The 23,653-nt window shown below is 41.4% G+C and overlaps 1 protein-coding gene across 1 annotated transcript; it reads right to left on the bottom strand.

Moving 5' to 3' along the window:
• Positions 1-8,156: 8,156 nt before the first annotated feature.
• On the bottom strand, positions 8,157-23,649 carry LOC110990154 (AN1-type zinc finger protein 4-like). The gene is made up of 9 exons (XM_022255011.2): positions 23,093-23,649; positions 20,788-20,863; positions 17,289-17,356; positions 16,418-16,607; positions 14,499-14,643; positions 13,397-14,101; positions 12,499-12,550; positions 11,988-12,120; positions 8,157-10,417 (listed from the first exon to the last, which is right to left on the bottom strand). The coding sequence occupies exons 1-9, from the start codon at positions 23,229-23,231 to the stop codon at positions 10,282-10,284; spliced, it is 1,644 nt and encodes a 547-aa protein (XP_022110703.1). The 5' UTR covers positions 23,232-23,649; the 3' UTR covers positions 8,157-10,281.
• Between the last annotated feature and the right edge of the window lie 4 nt (positions 23,650-23,653).

The following is a 23,653-nucleotide window of genomic DNA, read 5'->3' on the forward strand; positions in this document are numbered from 1 at the left end:
GCGGTACACCCAACGCATTCATGTAAACTTGTACACTATCGGTTTTCTAATCAAAGTTGTAACCATCATTCCGTTCCATTCCATGGCAATGATTCCCATTAGTGGCTGTCAATGTTGCACAAGGTGATCAACATGCACGCTTGCATGCCAGTATGCCAATAATTCCAAAACCTACAAGTTACACATAGGTACATGTACTGTAATCCAATCAATGTGGCAGGCTAACCACTTTGAGGGACAAACCTAACCAGATAATAATGCAAGTAAATGTTTACAATGGAACTTACTGGTACATGTAAATATACATACATGTACATGTTCAACAACAGCTGTCAAAGAGGCAAACATACATGTAAGAATAACAAAGGGGTTTTTACATACATGTACATGTACATTTTGTATGTACATGTACTGTATGCATTACTGTCTTTCCCTATGTTCATCCATCTAAACAAACCAATTGGAAATGAGTACGTACATTTACATGTATGTACGGTGTTTACAATACATTTGCCATATTACCGTAAATGAAAAGATTGAGTGAGTGTATACAGGAAGATATTTCTGGTCAATCAGGAAATCCAGAGGAGCAATGCTCTTTAGAGCCAATTTTAGAGACAACTCTCAAAAACCTGGTAAGGATAAGGCTATTTTGTTTATATTGATTAAACTGTTCTCTATCATGTGTCACTTTCCATGGCAATGGCACTGTTCAAAATGAGGTTTTACAACACTTAAATGCACCAGAGAATAGGCAACATGCTCAAATTTACCGGCAGTAGGTAACTCCCCGTAAAAGACTTGAAGAGCTTGGTTAGATTGTAAGCTTTCTCTTATTGACGTGGAGTGTATGCGAGTGGGCATGTTAATAGCCACTGAGCGACACTGTACATGTAACTCAGCTTCGCTAATGAATTGGTTTTAATTTATTGCCTTTAGCTGTTGGTTTAAACTCATTTAACCAAAATTCCTCTTTCCAAAATGATGATCATAAAGCCTGAACCGATGAAAGCAAACTATGATCTGAACCGGTCACATACCACAAGCGGCACTCGGTACTGACTGCTTAACCCCATAAACGCATGTACTGGTACACTGCTCAATCATGTGAACGCACCATACATGTACTGTACGTGCATACATCATATTTGCACGTACATGTAGGCATAGTGTAATGGGCACTGCACAACAATGCAATGCAGTATGACTAATGCCGCCACCACTCCTAGGCCAACCGAAGGCATTGTATGTGCCACGCGTGCGCACAATACAATAAATCCCTACTTTCATTTCAGATTTAAATGAGTATATCAAGCACCTGTTGCACATGGAAGTTGACACTGCACGCATACATGCACCTGTACATGGAAAACCAAGCACAATACAGACAAGTAACCTACATGTACATCGTACATTTTAGTTCATACATTTCCCTACCTTTCCTGCTGCATCAAAATTTGACCAGTTATATTTCAATGGTCCTTCCTCTGAACACAATGAAGTAGGCCAACCTGTGTGTGTGAGGAACAACCTCAACAGGGTTATCAAATGACCCCTCTCTCAAAGGAACTCGCACAAGGATCTGATATTCAGTTGCATGACAAATGCAATATCATCAGGACCAGACAATTTTTCCCCTTGACACACACAAAGCCCTGCCCTTGTTTGTTGGAAAACATCCTTCCATAATCCTTGGGACATTGAGCCATTCCAAAGTAAATACTGGAAACGGCACACTTCAAACCTAGCCTGGTTAAGAGCTCAAGGCGTTCATGTCATGAGGTGATGCATGCTTTGTTTGATTAGAGGTCATTTTACCAGGCTTTTGTGACGTACATGTACATGTACCTGCGTGTGATGTACATGTACACATGTATGTCATGTAACGAATTTGGTCTGCAGACATGCACACTCCACACTCTTCGTTGGACTGTTCCAAAAGATTCACAAAAATTCAATGGTACCAGAAAATTTACCAGCATAATTGTTTCCGTGTCTATGTCACTACTTGATGGCGAGTCTTTCGTGCCATTTTCAGCAAATAGGTGCGGGTCACGCTCCATTCAAGGGAAAGTTCTGTAGTTCTATAAAAGAAAGACTTGAGGGCATTTTGTGAAATTTCAAGCTCCAAGAGGTTTACTGACTGAAGAATGAATATATATAAATCTACATGGACAGGGGTAGTGTGGATTTTTATTTGACACACTAAAACTTCATGTACATGTACATATATTTAGCCTGTGCGGGAAAAGCTACAGTATATTTCAAAGATGGATTTGCGCCGGGGAGATGGTAAAAAAAACCCACTTGAGTGCATTTGTGATTTTTTCACAAGCCTTCGGGGGCATACACTGAGTATTCAGTGTCAAGATACACACGTCGGGCATGGCATAAAAAAAAAGAAAAAAGGAAAAAAAAATCCAAAATTTAGCTACAGTACATGTTCAACCATTTGTTCACTAAACTATTGATACAGGAAATTCATAAAATACATGTACATGTAAGTTCAATTTCCCTACAAGCTTTTACACACTGCTGAACACGTTGGCACTCACACTCTAAATGGTACAATTGAGTGTAATTTCTGCCATGTACAGTAGAACAGTACACCATCTGGCTTGTGTAGGGCAAAGAAAAATGTTCAGATAAGTACATTGTAATTTTGTACACATAACAAAAGTGTGCCTGTGCAGAGAAAAGATAAACAATAAAGAGAAAGATAAACGCTACGTCACTGGTATTTTATGAGTCACAACGGCAGAATCCATTTCAAGTTGGAACACCGAAAGATAAAGCAAGGTTCATGGGAATATGAAACTTTTAACTGGAAAACAACTGATTACAAACAGGAAATCGCTTGGAATTTGACTGAAGACTTTGAAAGAAGTTACGAAGTCATTAAAAATGACGGTACAGCGATCAGATCACGCCTGATACATGTATTATACAATTCTACTTTTTTTTTCAACTCTTGTCTAAAATTTCTTCTGGAGGAGTTCCACAAGCAAGAATTTCGCTCAACATGGGATGGATTTTATCTATCACTGTCCATTAATTTATGGCCTTCACTTTTTGTAATCTTTCCACAATCTTCCCTTCCCTATCCCAAACTTTAGGGCTGCTCTGAATATATATCAAATATGCAATTATTAACCAAACATTCAACTATGTGTAGCTATTTACTAATTTGAACATTCAGTAAAAAATTTAATATTAATTTATTTGAGTTGACAAAGAAATTCCTTGGTAACAAAGATACCGCGGTATTGGGACCTACATGTATGTATATGTGCATTGTGCTTTTACAAGAAAAACCCTATTTTGATAAACACGAAACTCATTTGAATTAACCTGAACCTGGCCTAATAACCACCTCTAAAAAGTCAAATTCCGTCCAATTCAATTAACTTTGACTACAGGTATGTGTAAATGGTACTATACTCCAAAATTCAGTGTTTCTCTTACACAGTCGCAGGTGTTAGAGTCTCTAAAATATGATAAAAGCCACTTTTAAATCTGTAGAAGAAGGTATTTTCAAGTTGCTGACGCGTTGTTGATTCTACTTGTATATGTTGACACTTGTTGACGCTAAATAACATGACCGATATGGAGCCTAGTCAGTGACTGGCAATATCATTAATGTCCATGATCGTACAGTCGCCAGGCCCCTTACTTTGCCACTTGCTGAGAAACCGATCAGACTTACGGCCACAGACGTTATAGCACGGAGGCAGGAAAAGCCACTAGCCAGGCCTACCATCATAACCATGACTATGGTTGACCGCGTGAAAATTATGCCATGATTGCCAACCAATTAAAAGCAGCGATTTGTCTGAATCTGAATCATAGTCGGCAAAGCCTCCATCAGGAAACATCACACCAACTTGAGGCATACCGGTACATGTAGTTCGGGGCGTGGAGTTAGAAGTGTCTTTGGGGGAACACGTCAACTTGTATGCATGCCAACTCGTACACCGACCAACTCGTATGTGGATTGGTCAACTCGTACGCATGCCAACTCATACACAAGCCAACTTGTACGCAAGCCAACTCGTACACTGACCAACTCACACATCAACAAACTTGTACACTGACCAGTCCGGACTGTCTCGAGTCCGGACTGTTGTCGGCACTTCGAGCTATTTTCCCTGATCGTCACATTCCAGAGTGCTTTTACCACTAGACCCAAGCAATCTGGAGAAAGTGTCAGTGCCTTGGCTTAGCACTCCCCTACACATCAGATCCTGCTGTGCAACATGTCATCTGGAAACTGATGGCTCTTCCATTCCTACCACATGAACATGTCCAGACCTCCTTCATCAAGCTCAAGAACAAAGTCACCAGACCCCTCCTTAGCCAGCTGTTCGAGTACGTCCAAGATTCCGGGATCAACAGCAGCTTTTGGCCACCGAAACACTGGTCGATCTTCAACCATAGCATCTGACCAACAACGATGTTGAAGGGTGGCACCGGAAACTGAATGTCAAGACCGGAAGATCTGGATTGCACCTATACCAGATCATCCCCCTTCTACATGCAGAGGCCAAAGTAGTCAGCATCCAGATGGTTCTCGTCAGAGAATCCAAGATGTGCCACAACCAGCGGAGGAGTGCCAGGCAGATGCAGGGGCGTGTAATTTAGCTATGGGTGAGTTACATGAGCGGTGACCTCAAGGCATCAGGGCTTCTCTCTGCTTTAAGCCATCTGTACGGTCCAGCCGTTTGAAGAACCCAAGAACACAAACCCCAACAGCCCTCTTCAGGGCCACACATTTTCAAAAGAGATACTTTCTTGCTGCAGTACAGAAATAAAGGCTCTTCTAGGAGCCACACTCCTCCCCCCCCAAAAAAAAAATAAATAAATTGTATTTACCACCCAAAAATCTCAAGAAAAAGATTTACAAAAAAAATTAATATCCCTGTTCAGTTTTTTGGGGGTCCAGGTCGCTTGGAAAGAAAACTACATGTAAAATTTTTCTCTGAAACTCTCGCTTCATATATCTTGTGCATCAAAGAAACTTCTGTTTTTTGTACATTTGCAGAAAGCCAAACTAATTCCTAGCACATGATCGGGCTTGTATGAACTAAACTACGCATGCAACTACACGGCGTACGAGTTGGTTAGCGTACAAGTTGGTCGGCGTAGGAGATGGTCGGCGCACGAGTTGGCATGTGTACGAGTTGACCAGCATTCACCTTCGGTAGCTTATTTTCAAGCACAAAACAATTTAAAAAGTTCAGCTCTAAAGTTGCATGTGATGTTTCTGCAAATTCAACAATACTAGATGGGAGACTATTCCAATCCTTGATTATTGTCCGTGCTAAAGGCACTCGTCTTGGCATATAGTTGGTTTAATTTCTGCTTGTGTCCCCAAGATGATCATATGTTTGTAGTGACAAAAGCCTCTTCTTGTACATGTACATCAACAATGCTATTCAAAATCTTATTGAGCATGACTAATTGACTGATTTTCCTTGTTGCTCTAGGCAGACTAGGGTATTAAAATCCATCCATGATTTGAGAGAAGTGATGTAACTGTCCCTATAATTATATGCTATAATTATTTAGATGAATCTTATGAAGCAGTGCAGACATCCAGGACTCTCGCAAAATGGCTGGTAGTAACCGATGAAAACAGCAACCATGGTGACGTATGCATGGCACCAGCCAGTCAGAGGATCGATTACACAATCATTTCTTTGATCAGTGCGTACGCATGCGTTCATTGTGGTTGTTTTCATCGGTTGCTACCTGCCATTTTGCAAAACTCCCGGATCATCCACGCTACCCCATTGCCACTGCCAGTCTTTGTACTCATACATGTAGCAGGTCAGGCCCTCAGACGAGGCTACGGCCATGTCCGAATCACTTGGCTACAGCTGGAATTTACACATGACTTTATGGGAAATGGCCGCAGCCACCCAGCAGAGACTCATGCGTAATTTTCATGATTCGGACCAGCCTAAAGTAAAACTCTACGAAGTCGGCATCAGTGGTCAAAGTAATTTGAACCCTGGTCCCTACGAATCGCCCTTTTCTAACATGTCTAACATTTGGACATAGTCGGGCGAAAGTAGGCACCCGACCATGTCAAAATGGGATCCAAATTAGGCCTACTCGGTCTAGGATTCCCATCTCGATATGAAATATGCGAAACCAAGACAAGTGAGAAAATAGGTAGGCCCTACGCCTAGGGCCATGGAGGAAGGAACCTCCATGGTCTAACTAACATGACTAAGGCGAATTAAAAATAAGATGGAAAATACTCACCTACTAGGCCTACAGCGTAAAACAATCCAACCCTTAGTAAATGTGTATCAAGAGTGCAAGTAAGCTTCTAACTGTGATCGCAGATCACGAATGTCACTCAAATGAGCAGCAGACACACAACGTACGTGGGATATGTATGACTAGTATAAGCGGGCACACGACCACCATGCATGACGTACGTTTTTTGATGATGATGATGATGTCATTGTTTTCACATTCAGTTCCAACGAAATGGCTGACAAAATATTGTTGTGTACGGCTACGGCTATTCACATCACACGGCGCACTAAAAGCAAAAACACCAGAGCCATAGCCATAGAATGCAAACTTCGGAAGGCCTTACCCAGTCTAAGTTATTACTTGGCTGGCTACGGCTGATGATGTGCAATAAAAGCTAGTGTGCGGCATTGCGAAATCACACAAAATAGCGTCGCGGTTTGGGTGAAAAACACGCCAAAATAAGTGTTCCCAGTCCAAAGTGTTCGACTTCAAACAAATTTAAACTGCTTCGAGTGATCTGTTGGGCATTTTAATTCCTAGGCGAAGTCATATAAAAATTACCGGGGGCAATGTTTATGTTTTCAAAAATGAAAAGAGGCGAATTTCACTTCATACCAAAAGTGTGCCAAAAGCCCAAACTGTAGCCTCACTCCTCAGAAAGACCATAAAAGCTTACAGGAAAATATTTCCACAAACACCCCCCTCAAAAAATTGCTCCTCCCCCCGAAAGTTTGGGTCTGGATCCCCACTTGACCAAAGACTGGAGGCTAGAGAAGGTCACAGAGTTTGTAATGCTTCGCAAGTGTAAGAGAAATACTTTGTCTAACAAACCAACAAGCAACGTATATTAACATTTGACGTTTCAATTTGAAAAGTTTCTTGGGGGACCGGGAAAAGTCCGAAAGCTGCGGAAAAACAAATAGAAATTAAATAAGGAGGGGTTTTGACTGACTGAAAAAAATCTTGACTTGTGGCCCCACCAGCACGGTGACGGTCGTTTCCTTGTTTCGATTGGTTTGGTCTTCACTTTGTGTGAATTTGGTCCCTTGCTGTTACAAACTGCAAACATCTTGAAGGTTAATTATATAGCTCGAGAGTCAAACTAAGACAAGACGGAGACTACACTTTGTATTTACATGTAATTTGGAATATGGCAAACGGCAAAGCTTCAAGTTTCACTTATCGCCCGCCTTGCCCACCCGTCCTACCCTCCCAGTTGGGGCCTCATTCCACATCGATTTATGATATATGGCTGGATATCTATCACAGGAACAGTCCTTTATATCGTTGTTACTTTAAGTGACACAGTAAAAATCTTTACATGTGAGCCTTTACTGGCACAAGTTTTTCTGCAAAGTTTGGGCGCGCTCCTTGTCTTTTACGTGCTGTGCTCGATGACACAAGTTAGGCCTGGCAACGTTTTAGTATAATGGACACAGCTTCACGAGAGAGGGCGACATAGCAGTACCACAGTGATGACAAGCACGGCTCTGGCAGACGTCCACAAGCGAAGCAGAAAACACTGCTCCATGATAAGCAGGTCTCAGCAGCCGAAGTTTGCGGGCTGGCCGATCCCAACACCCAGGGCTTAATTTCGAGTCAATAATTTTTGTCAACCCTGACAACCCCAAATCCCCAAGCTTCGCTAACATTTAAAAACCCGAGGAACGGGTAGGATTCACAAATTCAATATAATTGCTGCCCGTGTATCTCAGAAATTGACGTAAATCACAGCCTGATGCTCACTAGGATGTTTTTACATTCTGCAGCATCCTTTCTGAGATGGATGAAATACCAATTATATGCTGTCATCAGCAGGCAATCCAAATGAATGAGAACACCCTTGTGTAGAGAAGTGGTCACGATTGACAAAGTGAACACAATGCTCAAGTAAAAAGGCTTTGCTTTTATTCAATTTAAAATTGAAATAGTTCAAAATTTGTTTTAAAAGGAACAATTTTTCCTCGTTTTCATATTTAAGGAGAAAAATCAAGATCAATTTTTGTGACGGCGCACCTCTACTTGTAAAATGTAAATTCTGTGATACAAGTATACATGTACATGTACTCGTATATGTTTAATGGAGTAAAACAACACAACTTCATAAAAAATTCTAAGATTGCTGAATAACATGAAATAAACTGACAAGCTATTTGCATTCAGAAAAATACTTCTGACACTTGTCACTGGAAAAACAAAGTACCAATATGCAATTTCTGCACCAAACAGAACCAGGCATTTGTCATGACAAGGGCCTTTGATGGGAAACTGAATCTCCAAATGGACATGATATAATGTTGAGCTTTTCATACATAGATAGCCAGCACTTTAAACGTTCAATTCGCACAATCTGAAACTGTTTCTAAACGGCCCGCACAAAGTGGTGCCAAGATTCACCCCGCCCCCCCTTTTACACTCATAAACTTTCGTTTCTGCCTCTCACATACTTATTGACAATTCAGAGCACAGGGTATTTCCAAAATTGCTGAAATAAGAGTGACTGATTCAACCAGAAAGAACCGCATTTGTGGCTTTTTGCTCTAGCCAATGCAACCAACTTGTTAAAGTCATCGATTTAATACAAGATTCATTCAAAGGCAACTTCACAATATTTTTCTTCACTAGATTATTAGCCTTGAAACACACTTCGTGTTGACCTTTATGTTCACTTTTCAAATGTACATACACATGGAATTTCTCTACAGAACTGTTGAAACAAAAAAATCAATAAATAATGATCGTCTGTGTTTTTCCTTTCAATGCAAACCACTCGCCTAGAATTTTGCCGCATGATTCTGAATGCAACGCTCAAAGACTCACACATTTTGAGCACATGAAGACTATAATTTAGAAGAAAAAAATAATAATCACCAGGAATAGCTGATGTATTGCTCTAAAATCACAATCCAGATTTAAGACAAAATTTGCTGTAACGAGCCATAAAGAACTGGAAACCAATAAAATACAAACTTAACCATGGCTAAGATATGGTACTGATATAGACTTGTATCTGTACAAATGCAATGTACAGTATTTCAAGAATTTAAGAATCGACCGTATCAACTGAGGCAGAGACACTGTGCAGCATTCAGATGGCAAACGCTCAACATTCAACCGTCTCATTCTCTGGTAACACTACCTAAATATTCAGCTGGAGTTTTCTGAAGGTTTGCCCAGGCTCACATTTGAATTATTTTTCCCCCATGGTGTCAAGTATTAGTACTGTGATTATCAAGAACATCTTTCCCGTGTTGGTGACATTTTAGTGCCTTGCCCGACTGTTTTATGGGAGAAACTTCATCAGCGGCTGAAGTCCAGGTATGTGTCCTGCTGCTCTCTGCGGTACCTGCCTTTCTCGACTAACATCTCACACATGCATGTACTTGTTCCACAAAGCTGCAGGGCGCACACGTGTTAAATGACAGTTATTGTGGGAACCAGAAAGTCGCTGCAACTCCACTCAAAGGTTCTCAACCACCCACCTTCCTCACAGCACATTCCCCACAAGGACATTCCAACATGCACGCACATTCTGGTAAAAGTTCACGGCATGAAAAAGGTCCACTGCTCCTTGGAGACAGTTTGGAATTCGGTCGGCGGGCCATGGCGTGTATGTTCTTGCTAATCAACTTGTGGACCAAAAACCTGTCAATTCTTCCCAAGCCACAGCTTTGCACCATCAACTAAACCTTCGGAAACGAGAATGTGAACGACACATCTAAGGATGACCTTTTTCCCAAATCGCTTTGGGAGTAACACCGTAGGAGTCACTTAAATGTGACTTTGAATTAGGGAGCTTCTTCATAAAGCAGCTGCACTTCAGTGCACATGAACTCTGTACAGATGCACCACTCCCAACACTAGCTTTCCCCCTGCTTGCACATCTCAGTGTTTCACACACTATCTCTACTGCAGTGATAGGTCATCCAGCATTATTTCTGCTATATATGCAATGTGGAAATGTATGCAATGTTGTAATGTATGCATTAAAAACATTGAACAATTAATGCCTTAAATTTTCGGCAGCTTGGGAGCACTGACTAGTGGGTTACTCTGCTCCAGCATCTTACGTCCTTCAGTTTTATAGTCGTAGCCACAGTGGTGTGCCTCGGCATAGCGGTGGGTTGCACAGAAGTTGTGTCCACATCTGCAATCAATTACAAATCACTGAATGAGCTGAACACTCTATTATGTACATCTATAAGTGTCACTGGTAGGAAAATCTTTACTGCAACTTGTGACCCAACCTGACAGATATCACTCACGAGTCACCAGTGCCACTCATGAGTTCACAGGCCTTTTCAAGAATCTTGCAACTCCACGGGAACCCTCGCCGGGTTTCAGTCATGTGATACCATTTGCATCTGGGTGCCAACCCGAGCAATGCATCGCAAAAAAGAGCTCAGCTGGCTCTCGTTAATGCACACTAATTACAAAAATTACTGGGGAAAAATGACCTTACAGTCTCAATGTAAGGGACTCGTACACATCTGTTAAATACACTTGCCTGTGAATATTTCCACAATGACTTATCACCCTCTCAAGGACGGTTACTCATTACCCGTAAACAGCTCTTCTAGGTGGAATTTGCTGTCTATGTTTATGCATTCTGTTATTATCACTATCCCTCCTATGCTGAAGTCACTCTTTGGGTCATTTGGTAAACACCTCAGGAAGCACAGCTGTGTTGTGTTGTGCACTGCACCAACAGTCCCTCACAGGAATATCAGATTGCACTTTTGTGCTGCCCAACAATTGTGCTTCACTGTTTCATGTGCATAATTGTGCAGTAAACCAAATGCAGTGAAGAGGACTGCACAAAAGACCCTGGGTCATTTTGTGCTGACAACCAACTGCGTGCACACTGAAACTGTGCATGTTTGAGTTCCATATAGAAAATACATGCTCACCAGTGACTGTGGGCATTTGTGTACATTTGTGCTGTAAAACCAAAGGAGGATTAACGTGAATACCATTTTCTGCTGCTCTATTCAACAAAATCAAAACAGGTGACTACGTTTAACCTTGGCAAATGTAAGCAGCATCAAGGGACAACGAAACTGAACTGCCATGACGTTAGGAGATGGTAGGATGAGCTCCGGTTTTGCCGTTAGGCAAGTCATCTAGTGATGTTAACATGCAGCTACACAAGCCAATCTGAAGGGAGTATTCCTGAGAGGCACTGCTTGGGATTTTCACGGCATGTGTCTCAAATGAGCAATGTTATAAGCATTCCTTACGGTGGATTGATGTTTCTTTACTGAGGGCTAGCTGTGTGACAGTGTCACACTCAAAAAGGTTCTTGCCAGGTGTTGATCTAATCAGCGAAGCGGTAAATAGCCAGCGTTACCACACCTCACACATTTTCATGATCGAGAGCTGAACTCTCACTGGTTTTTCATTATCATGTGCCGGTCACTATTTTTGCTATTATTTCACCAGAAGCACACGTGAGGATCCACGCACGTGGTAAACATGCTAACAAACAGAACTGTTCCTCGGGAACAGGTCAGCGAACAGTCGCCCAGGTGAAGTACCGCCCAACCAACACTACACACACCACACTGACGGCAGCACACATACATGCTGCCTTTTCCTTGCTCCTGAAATTTGGCTGAATATCACTGGTGTACGGTAAAAAAAATAATAAAATTGTTTCTTTTAGGGATTTATATAACACAACACAGAGAATGAAACGTTTAAATTCTGAAATGTACCTGCATTGGTAACTGGTGGCCAGACCAGTTTTCTTGTTGCAAAAAGAGCACCTTTTACTCGTCTTTTTCTTCGTAGTTGCAAGAGAGGTTGGCTTACTGCTACTGACAGGTGGAAGCCGGTGACTCGGTGATACTGAGGGAACACAGAAATAACAATCAATCAATCAATCAATCAATTCACATGAATGATAACTGTTGGCTACTAATACTAGTAAATACGACACATCTCTTTCAAGCACAGCATTTGATTATTTCAATATGCAGGTACATCTATTCGAGAGGTAGATAGTATTTTTCATTTCTTTTCAACCAAGATTTATGTCTACAAAAGTGTTCTTGCCATTGTTTCATGCTTGCTACGTTTTTATACAGTGAACTGTCGGACATGTTGATAAAGCATTTTGAGTAAAACTGAATTAAAATGAATCTTAATATTTTTGTCGGGCTTGGTTACCAAACCAAGTGCGTATAATATGAACCCTTCGTCGAAATGTCTATATACCATACTTACAAAGCCTTCCGTCCCGTGTTCCCGATATTCTACCCCGTATACTATGCGCAGACTGTAGAAAAACAAAACACAGAAAATTAATAAGTACAAGTGCTCCACAAAATGCCATTCAAATGCAGCATGGCGAGGATCTTTGCTATGGCTGTAAAGGTGACAATGAGAAATTTTCTATGCCCAGTTGATTACTGTCGGAGCTCTGCCTTTCATCAATAGGTGTCTAAACGTCATGATTCATTTCCTTTGAGTCTGATATGAAGATTTCACCATCATGCTCTGGCTAACAAAATATTTTCACTTGTAGCTTAGCCCTAGAAGAGCCAGATTATTTCTGGACCATCTCACAACTGGAGGAGGGGATTCCAACCCCTAAAAACTCAACTGTCCCAGGACCGATTTTTCAAAAACTCGGCAGGCGTGCAAAGACACTCCTTACTGGTTTAAATGCGAAGTTTCAACTTGATCAGACACACGGTTGATCATTTGAAGTTCAGGGCCACAGGAGAACCAACCTGTATGCGTTGGACATGCCAGCAGAAAAGTGTATTTTTTTTGACTGGGCGCTGCGTGAGAGCGGTATGCTCGATTTTCACAAAACTGGTGTAAAAATGACCGCAAAGAGACTACGAAAAACTCCTGAGGGCAGTCTAGTGAAGAAAATGCACAGCAACAGAAACGGGAAATAAGAAGACAGGGGGGGGGGAGATTTTCCTTTCTCCGGCCTTTGTAGGGTTAAAGCAACTTTGTCATTCTGGGCTGTGCGTGCAGCTTTCACGAGAGTGTAAGCATCTGTCCTATTAAATGTCAACAAAAAGATGAGAAAAACTGCACTGATGATTTCAAGTTTAAATGATCTTGGGCAGAAAATAGTACATTTTGTTTTACTGTGGCATGTGCTTACAATTAGAGCTGTCCTTCCATCTGGAGTCCGAATTCGGTCCCCATTGGTGGTACTTTTCAGCGCTGATGACGTTGTGTTCAAGGCCTGGCTGAGGGCTAATGCCCCCGAGGCAGCTCTGGTCCTTCCGCTGCCCTTGGCCGTATGCAAGTCCCTGGGAGCACCACAAACTATATCATTGATTTTGCCGTCCCTGTTAGCCTGGTTAACGAGCTCCGTGACCAGACGGGCTTCGGCCTTGATGCCGCTCCGCTCTCTGCCCCGGGCATCAGCGGAGGACGTCAGTACCTGTTGAACCTTGGAAGAGGTGTTGGGACGCATCTCCGGCATGACGGTGGCTGTGGAGGGGGGTAACATATTGCCTAGGTTGGTGTAGGACCGGTGCAGGCGGGCGCTGGTCAGCGACTCCAGAGCACGGCAAGAGGCTGGCGGGGCCGGGCTACGACGCTTATCCGCGGTGCCAAGGCGCCTCTCCACCCGGCTGGCTGACCCTCCCACGGAACTGCAGTCCATGCTCCCTTTAGGAGAGTCTAATTTAACACTGGCATCTACGGAATGACGAATCTCTCCGCTCCGTGTGCCCACAGGAGGAAGGGGATTATTCTTATTGAGAAGAGGAGGTGATTTCTTCTTGGAAACAGGTAGCCGCCTTCTAACTGCTGTGCTCTTTGGTCGAGCAGTGGTTGGTGGATGCGGTGTTTTATGCTTCTGTGAGGAGAAAAATTTCACGGATTACGACAATTTTACAAGCATCCAACACAAACATACTGATATCACGACAAACCTTGTGAAGTGATTTGTGTTGAGATAAACAGGTCTGCACACTGCTAAGGCGGGGGGTGGGGGACTGCAGAAAAAGCACACGCATAATCTGTCTAAGACGCATCAGCTCTTGAAAGAACATACCACAAGTTCAGTGAGAACCGACACTCCCTTCAAGAACATCGCTCACATACAGTGACTCAACCGATGACCTTTTCCATTACATCAGGTATCACTTCTTAGCCGGAAAAGTTGTACAAACTGCCAAGTGTGTGAGCACAATATACATGTACAAAGCGACTACGAGAAAAAAACTGCAGGCAGAAAAGACACAGTGACTGACCTTTTTCCCGATTGATAACGTCTCCATCTTTGCACGGAGGAGTTTCATTTTACTCATAGTAACATCATTTTCAACGGATTGTTCCTGAGTGGGCAATCTTTCTTCCTCCTCTTCATCAAACATGTTATTGTACATTGAAGCACCGCTGAAACAGTACAAAACAGTGATGAACATTTAAACCATGTTACAGGATAATATTCTCCACAACTGTAATTACATCAGCGCCATCCACGTACATTCGATCGTCAGCTTTCTGGTGAAACTGGAACCTATTCGCAACTTGTCCACAACTCGACAAACAAGATCTCTGGATAATGTTGTCATTTTGTGAACAGACTTCCAAGTGCAGGTTTCATTTGCAGAGGCGTTATTGCAGAGGCTTTGGATGGTACATGTAATCATCTTGCGGGGCAGTTCTTTTGTTGCACCGGAAAACTTCCTTCGTGCATATCCTGTGGAACAAAAGCTTTGGCCTGCATGATGGCTGCCATGCAAGCCCTCTATAGATGATCCCACACCTTCAGAACTGGTCTCTGCTCTCATAAACATAAATGCTGTTGTCTAGGTGTCATTTGTTAAAGTTATCCACCAAAAACAACGGGAAACTCCACCAACACCCTCAATTTTCAAGTAAACATTTTGATGTGCCTCCTCAACTCTTCAGTGTTTCAAATATGATATATTCAAATATACATGTACGTTTACTACATAATTCAATCAAATGTACATGTATAATCTTCTGGTACAATTTTTTTAAAAGATAAGTGCATTAGAAACAATTCATATTTCAAACCGTATCTCATTCAAATTATGCTAAAAGTTTAAATTGGTACTTTAACATATTTCTATTCCTGTTCTTATTACTGTTCAAAAAAGTTAAGGACCACTTTTTATTTTGTGTATACTTGTTTATATGAGATATTTTACTGTTGAAAATGTGCATTTGATGGTTTGAAACATTTTCTAATTTGTTTATTTCTATGAGCACACCATCTAGACAAACAAAAAATGAACGAACTAGAGCCCAATCATTGCTTGGGAAAAAAATATGAGTGAAAAAAAAAGTGGTCCTTAACTTTGACTAGTGTAGTTTGGCATCTTCACCTCACTGTTAATAATAAAAATCCCACTTTAAGACATCCATAACTTATCTAAACTAACTATCTTTTTTGATCTAGTACAGTATGTCTTTGCAAATATAATTTAATTGAGCAAAAAATTGTCCAATTATTTTCTCAATGCAAAAGTGTACTGCCTTTACTTTTGATATGGAATAGCACGATTACGCTGGCCAACTTGCAAATACCTAGTCATGCACCGCCTTTGAACCCACAACAAAGTCTGCCAGATTGCTAGGTTACAAACAATCAATTACCCACTGAGTTTAATCTTATCCCAAGATCCAGCAAACAAAGGGTAAATCAATATTTTCCCAAACACCCCCCAAAGAGCCCAAGGTGAGGGGAACAAAGGGAATGGACTCCACTGACCAGTGCATTAGAAACCTGTAGCTCTTGAGGTGGCCCTGAAAAGGGTCAATGGTTAAATGGTCGTCATCTACTAATTTGGATCAACTCAAGCTTTTGAACAACATACACTGTTACTGCAAGCTACACGTATTTCTTCCATCTTTTCCTTATAGTATCTGAATACACCAAATACCGCACTAAAAGAAATCTGGTAAAGAATTAAGATATGCAAACCAGAATTAGACCAAATCATATTCCCCTATCTTATTTCTTCCCTGTATCTTTTACACACAATGACTCTGGTATAATATTTGAAGACTTTAGTGATTACACAACACAAGCAACAGCAAAATCTGGCTAAATTTCTCTCACAATGTTATGTTATGCTTAAGTAAACCCATTTTCAAAGGCTTGAGATTTTCAATCAATTCTTACCCACCCTGTCCTTACCTCAATGATTCTGACAGTGGAGTCAGGGTGCCATCACCTCGGTCCACCACCCTGAAGAAATTCAACTGGTCCCCTTCCCTAAACACCAACAAAGTGACCTGACGGTTGCCGGGTAATTTCTCCCAGATCTCGTCCCTGTTGGCTTCCATGTATTCGGCCATCTCCCGAATGGCAGGATCCTCCATTGGAACTGTGACAAAAGAAGGACCAGTGTATGAGACGAGAATAGCATGACCTCAAGAAAAGAAGGAGGAACTAAATGCACGTCTCCTTGGCTACTTGCCGTTTAACCCCATTGCTTTCAAGCAGCCTTGATCTCTTGCCGGAAAGAGAAGGAAGGAATAAGGGAAGGCACTTGGGTTTACAAGGCAGCTTTACAAGGCAGATTCCCCCGAGTTAATGCTTTCTCAACAACACCTTGAATTGGGCCAGTGAATGGCTTGAACATCACATGGAACTTAGATCATTCACTTTAAAGCTGTTCTTACTTTGAGGTGTAGAAATGATTTCTTAAGCTGTTACAAAGTCTTAAACAATGAACACTTGTGACTTCAGGAAATTTCACATGCTAAATTAACACTTAACAAAAACCAAAGACTTTTAACTAACAGACATAGTTTAAGAAAAATGGTGCTTAGCAACCTGATGAAGGTCAAACATTTCTGTTGAGAAAAGGGTGTTCTTAATACTAGACTGACACTATGACTGTTTCTATATCCAACTCAACAAATAAAGCAGCTGAGTTGAAGTCACAGCGTTAATAAATTTGAACAGAAACATGCTGAAGAATGTAACAGTTCATAATTTGTATAAAAACAGCAACTTGAGGATGTTTGGTCAAAAATTATTGCACCTTCTCCAAGACACTTACTCCTTCTTGTGTTGATGGGACCACCTCTCATGGCCAGCACTAATTTGAGAGAACTGCTAGGAGGAATTCTGCAACAGAAAATGAAAAATTAACCCTTAACATTCCTGCATTCTCTCATGTCAAGAGTTTATTAAACATCCTAGGGGTTCAGGTTAATGGGATAGAGATGTAAAACAGTATTTCCATATTTGCAGAAAATTGCACACCGGTACCTCCTTACTCGACTGCCTAGTTCAACTACGTGTTGTAACGCATGGACATATTTCTGTGAGATTTTATTGGGAAATGAAATCAACAAACTTTGTTCTTGCTATAAGATCTTACTTGGGTGGAAAAACTTTTAGGGTGAGACAATTTTATTAGAAACTGCTTTAAAACCAGCACTGTCCTGGTATAATACTTGAAGCACAGCAAGGTAAGGGTAAGGAAAACTGATATCAGACACTCAGCAAAAACAAAATGCACCATTCATTCCCTTGATAAATTTGACAAACTAACTGGATCATGAAAAAGAGCAGGGCAAGTACCGGGTAGTACCCAAAAATATATTGTTCCATTTCCATTACAGAACATTTTTTATCTTGTTGCCTTTTACAAAAATGTCACACCTGTCACAAAATAATAACCATTCAATGAGAAATATTGTGTTCCATATTCAACACCTCCAAATTGTTTCAGGTAACAAACTTGATTAATGCAACTTTGTCTTATCAGTGCAAAGCCTCCTAAAGTGTTCAAACATACAATTTATTTAACCAAATCAAAACCACAGCACTTCTTATTAACCTAAATTAAATCTTGCGGAGATATTTGGTACACCTTCCCGATTCCCACTCTATGAAGCTTTATCTCTTCTCTTCTTTTCTCTTCTTTATCTCTTTACATTAAGAATATATTCGTACTTCCAGAAGTCTTCCATTATGGGTAGACATGACAAATTGGGCTAATGACACCGACCCACATTGCTGCACAATGTGTGAAGAATGTGCAAAGAATGACAAATTACCCAATGCTGATCAGTGTGCATGTGTAGGCCTGATAAATGGCTGCCCTCTTGCTTTAATGCTGACAAAGGCTCTTTTGCATAGGTAATACATCACAGATCAATTAAGATGCGACCCCTGACATTTGGCATTGTGCATGGTTGGCGCTGTTAACACACATTTGACACTGAGTGTTTGCCTTCTATTGTGTGCACGTGTTTGATATATAACACTGGTGTCAGATATCAACAAGCTTCAAATCATCCCTGTGAATTACATGTAGATGTTCTGTACTTTATTATTTATCTGTGCCTTTATGAACTTTTTTATTGTCATTTTCATTGTACATTTACACAGAAAATAAAAACTTGTCCACTTTTTTTGTGTGGTTCCTAAAACTGTTTCCCTCAACCTACATGTACGTGTACATGGCAAGAATTGAAAGTGATTTCAGATGCCAAAAAAATTGAATACTTTTAGAAGTCATACATTGAAAAAAGCCCCACCCCAAAGGCCGAAAAAACACTCTAAAAATGTCTGAGCAGGCTTCAAGCTCCCAACTGAGTAAAAATTCGTTTCTCAAAAAAACAATTACAGGTTCACTCAAAAGTGCACGACCAGTCAGTTTGAATATGTCACTTCAACTTATAAATCCTAGCATCATCTAATGGCAATGAAACTTGTGCACTACCATGGACTTTTCTTTTGCAAATAACTAGTGTTAATCTCCAAGGTTTAACAAATGATTCTGTTTGAACAACCCTTACTAGGGGGTCAAGTCCTTGATTAGACTACATGTACAGTGCAAGCGAAGCCTATGGGTCAATGATCAACCTTGCAGCAGCTACCAAGCCCTCAAATGACACACAGTAATTGATATTGTATCCAAAATTAAGGTGTGGACTTCTCTCATGCCTTTGTGTTGGTACATGTTCTTGTAATGAAAACGCACTGGAGTGAGCACCAATAGGCAAATGTAGGAATGATATGTCATTTAGCTACTGTAAGGAGAAAACTTCTTCTTTCACTCAAAATAATGGAACTTAGGCAGGGCACGCGGAATCGGTAGTCCGATGTCCCGGGGCAACCAAAATATTTTATCGGGCAATAAAATGTTCCAGGCTGCCAGCCCGACAGGCAAACACCTGTTTTCGGCAACACACTTTTTTGCCCGGCGTTCTGGACGTTTCAGCACCGTGCACTGAAAAAAGACCGCAAAAAAAGATCGACATCCTAACGTTGTTGCACGACTGAACACGTTCAGATAGGTGCACCGTGGTCGAATCGTTGACATGAACAACGCAGCCGTGTCTGAATTCAGTCGTTTTCCTTGTTCCGGATCGCTAAAACTATATTCCGTCATATTACAGCTCAATTATCAAATTCCAATAAAATGGGGTCAGAGGTCTACCTTGTGCATGTATATTTTCAAAATTTGAGCTTTTAATTTATCTTACAAGATAGACAAAAGTGACGACGACACTTTTCCTAGTTCTGGATCGGTTTAGCCAGTTCTGGATCGCTTCAAAAATTTCTTTACACATAAAAAGTAGTCAAGCGTAAACCCATTTCTCCGCCAAAAGTTCCAAAACCATTGTAACAAGCCTATTTTCAAGTAAAGCAAGTCTTGTTTTAGAGGGGATTTGTTTATATATTAGAATATCAGTGCATCAACATGGATAGACTTGACTTTGCTGCTCAGCGAGCCGTCGACCACAAATCCCCCATCCCGCCGCAAAGTTGACGAACCCATTACGTCACGTACAAATCTGTTAGGCACGTGTACTTGAGTTTATGACATTGGTACATGTAGGGCCTACTTGCAAAATTGCATGCGCGATCCGAAACTAGGAAAAACGTTCATGGAATCTTGCGTAGTGAGTGACCTACCGACCTGTAATTTTTTCCGGTGTTGATTTTTTTGTGCTCCCGTGATTTTTGACAAACCATCAACAAACGTCAAAGTGCGAATTGGAAATTTAGCGAGAATTCCTTTTCTTGAAATTTTCTGGGGGTAAAATCTGTACAGCAAGACTTTTATTTTACCTTTCAAAAAAGAAGTCGTCTGAGCGTGTAATGCTGCAGAGCAATAGCAAAAAGGTGGATAGTCCTAGGCCTGTTCATTTCAAGCGATCGGGAACCAGGAAAATGACTGTAATTACCGAAAGCTTTGAGACAACGTGTGGCTAAAACTTCCTTGTCGGGCAACTGAAAATGAAGTTCGGGCAACCAGATTTTAGACTGCCCTGCCCAAAGGGCAACTACATTTTTTTAAATTTCGCGAGCCCTGACTTAGGTGCCAAACAGTTGGCAAAGTAAACTAGCAGTGTGATAAACAGAAAAAGTTGATTGCTCTTAATTCCACTCATCCCGTACTGATGTCATCCTATGTTCATCCTATGTTGTGGATGATGCACCAAAGCCCATGGTTTGTCATCACTTTTTGTGCAACCAGCCCCGACACCACATGGAAATTGTTCATTAAGTGGAGCTTTTCATTAATGTTTTAAACATACCCGTAGTCATGCAAGCAGTAGTCATCCTCAAGTTCCACCGACTGCCATATAAGGTGCTGCTGGCTAATGGGGATTCCTGGGTATGAGGAGAGGAATAAGTACTTTTCAGTGCTCAATGCGGATAAAAATCTGTCTCAACGTGCAAGAATGCCGTTGGCGCTTAACCATTTTAAACTGTAACCCTTGACAGACTTTGGTTTGTCCACAGAAACTCTGGACATGAGCGCGTACACGTATGAGCGATGGAACCGCTGTGTTTTGATGAAACATTCAACATGGCATCCGGTTGTGAATCGTGTTGACTAATTATTGAGGTTTTCCACTGATTAACATTTTCTTCAAAAGCGGCTCTGGTCAATTGTACATGTAACTCATTCTGTTGATTTGGTCACACATACTCACATGCTTGTCTCAGTGAACTGCTTGTAGCAAAGTTTTTGTATGCCACAAGGATCCCTGCGTGTAGTACACCACTTCTCATGAAGTGAAACATAATTCTGGTCATGTGTTAGATAAGTCTACCAAAAGTCTTTAATCACAGTGTCAGAGGGTGAAACTAGACACAAAAGTGCCTGAACTTTGAACATCTTCAGCTTTTCATCCGCCATCTACCACGATCTAATGAATTGTCAAGAGCAAACTCTCAGCCATTTTTATTTGGGCAAGGTAAATGGTTGGAAAATGTTTAAGTGCTGCTGTAACAGCACCCTCTGATAGCAGGCCTACTTGCCGCAATATCAGGGTCAAATTTCATGACTCTGCCAACCACTAAATTCTGTTTTGTGATCACCATTCTGTTTGAGACCTAACATCAATTACACAACACAGAAATCCTCAATCTAGCTTTGCTTTACGGGACCAACCTAGCAGATGGCTCACTTCTAGCCCAGGTTGGACGTTGTTTTCATTTACAGTACGACTGACGTCCAGGGTATAAAGTCCTCCTGCCATAATAAAATTGTTTTCAACGTTTTTCCTCACATTTTTAGCTGGCGGAGACAGCTCAAATGTTCTTCACAAGTGCCTTGTATCCCGAATTCCATATAACACATGCAGTGTGGAAATTAATAAATACGCCCACGGATGACGTATTTTGCAGGAAATTTAGCACAACTCCATGCTTTCTGCCTTGATTCATGAATAATCGTCCGTGCATATGTAAGGGGTGGTCAGTAGCTATGTATTTCCTACATGCACTAATGCGTACTACTAGACGAACACAGATCATTCATGAATCACGACGGAAAGCCAGTTGCCCTAAATTTCCTGCAAATACATCATCCGCAGGTGTATTCAGTAATTTCAAAACATCATACCATAATTCGGATACAAGGTACTTTTGAATGACATTTGAGCCAAGTCCACCGGGTAAAAATGTGAGAAAAAAAAATTGAAAAAATTTCTCTATGACAGGAGAACTTTATACCCTGGACGTTAGTCACAATGCAATGTAGACAACGTCCACTAGGCTGGCTCACTACAAGGAAACTGTGCAGGTGATACTAGAACACTTCGTCACAGACATGAACATAAACTTCACAGAGTAATTCTGGACATGCTTGTGGAAAATGAACCCACACAAAATGATGACAGTCACTTCATCACTTCGGTGCACAACAGGCAAAGTGGAAACACAAAAGTGTAGTACAAATTAACTTAACAAAGCCACTATAGGCCCTAGTGTTGTGACTAATTTGCCTTCATAGTTAGATGTCATCATATCTCCAGTTTTCACTTACATCAGAGGGCCTACATGCTTGTAACATAGGCCTACATGTATGTGCATCCATTGACCTACCTGCTGCTCGGTGAGGTGCTTCCACTACTTTTGAATGAGGAAAAAAACTTGGTCTGGACGTGTATTTGCAAACTGGTCAAATTTATATGGATCTGCAACCCAACAGATGACTGAACGCCGGTTCACACTCGCTGCGGATTCAATGTGTATGCAGCGCAAAGGTCTATTTTGAGATGTCTGCAAAGCGTGAAAGAAAGTGCAGTGCGTAATAGAAATGTGTGCCCTTGCACGCAGTTTGTAAAAATAATGGAAAGTGGGCACGCACCAAATGTATGCATATTTGGACAAATTGAAATTTTTAAACTTTTGTTGGATATACAGCCGAGACTTGAGAAAACGTGAAAGTATGAACGTCTAATGCGGCATTCACATTACGAGCTGCGTGTATGCAACCGCAGCGAGTATGAACCAGCCCTGAGCATGCTGAGAACCACACTGCAGCCCCAACACTGAAACAGCTCAATCTTCCATCCAATAACACTTTATACAAAATGTTCGTTTGTATACCTTCCAATCTTTGAATCTTGGCTTTAACCGAGATCACTGTTTCGAACGGCGACACCCGAAGCTCAAAAACGGTGCCGGTAAGGGTCTCTATAAAGAGTTCCATTATGTCTGCGTATTCTGGGTACTCAAAGTACTCCATAGCTCCGGTAAGATGCTCCTAACTGTCCCAGAATACTGTATAAGGACGCGATTTTGTGACTCTAGGTAACAGCATACTGGCTGCCGACATCAAAGTGTTCCGCCGCGCCAGTGAATTACAGGATCCGAAGGAAATTCCGTCTCGCCGTCAATCACTGTCATCAGTCATGGTCATTTTCCCACGCCACTTTAACACTCTTTCTCCGATCCAAACACATTCTCCACTCCAGTCACATGTTGCTACGATGCCAAAAACACTTCCATGATTAGAAATCATAAATAATTGTCTTAATTTTATCCCAAAAAGGCAACGAAGCGCAGATTCTGTGCCGTCATGACTCCTCTCTCGAAATCGAGACCCCCAACTTCATGCATATCAATGTACATTTACATAGATACCGCCCGTGTGGAATGTTTTCCCGT

Source organism: Acanthaster planci, linkage group LG19, assembly GCF_054643075.1.
Source record: "Acanthaster planci isolate LZ-2023a linkage group LG19, COTS_SCS, whole genome shotgun sequence".
Classification (NCBI taxonomy): Eukaryota; Metazoa; Echinodermata; class Asteroidea; order Valvatida; family Acanthasteridae; genus Acanthaster; species Acanthaster planci.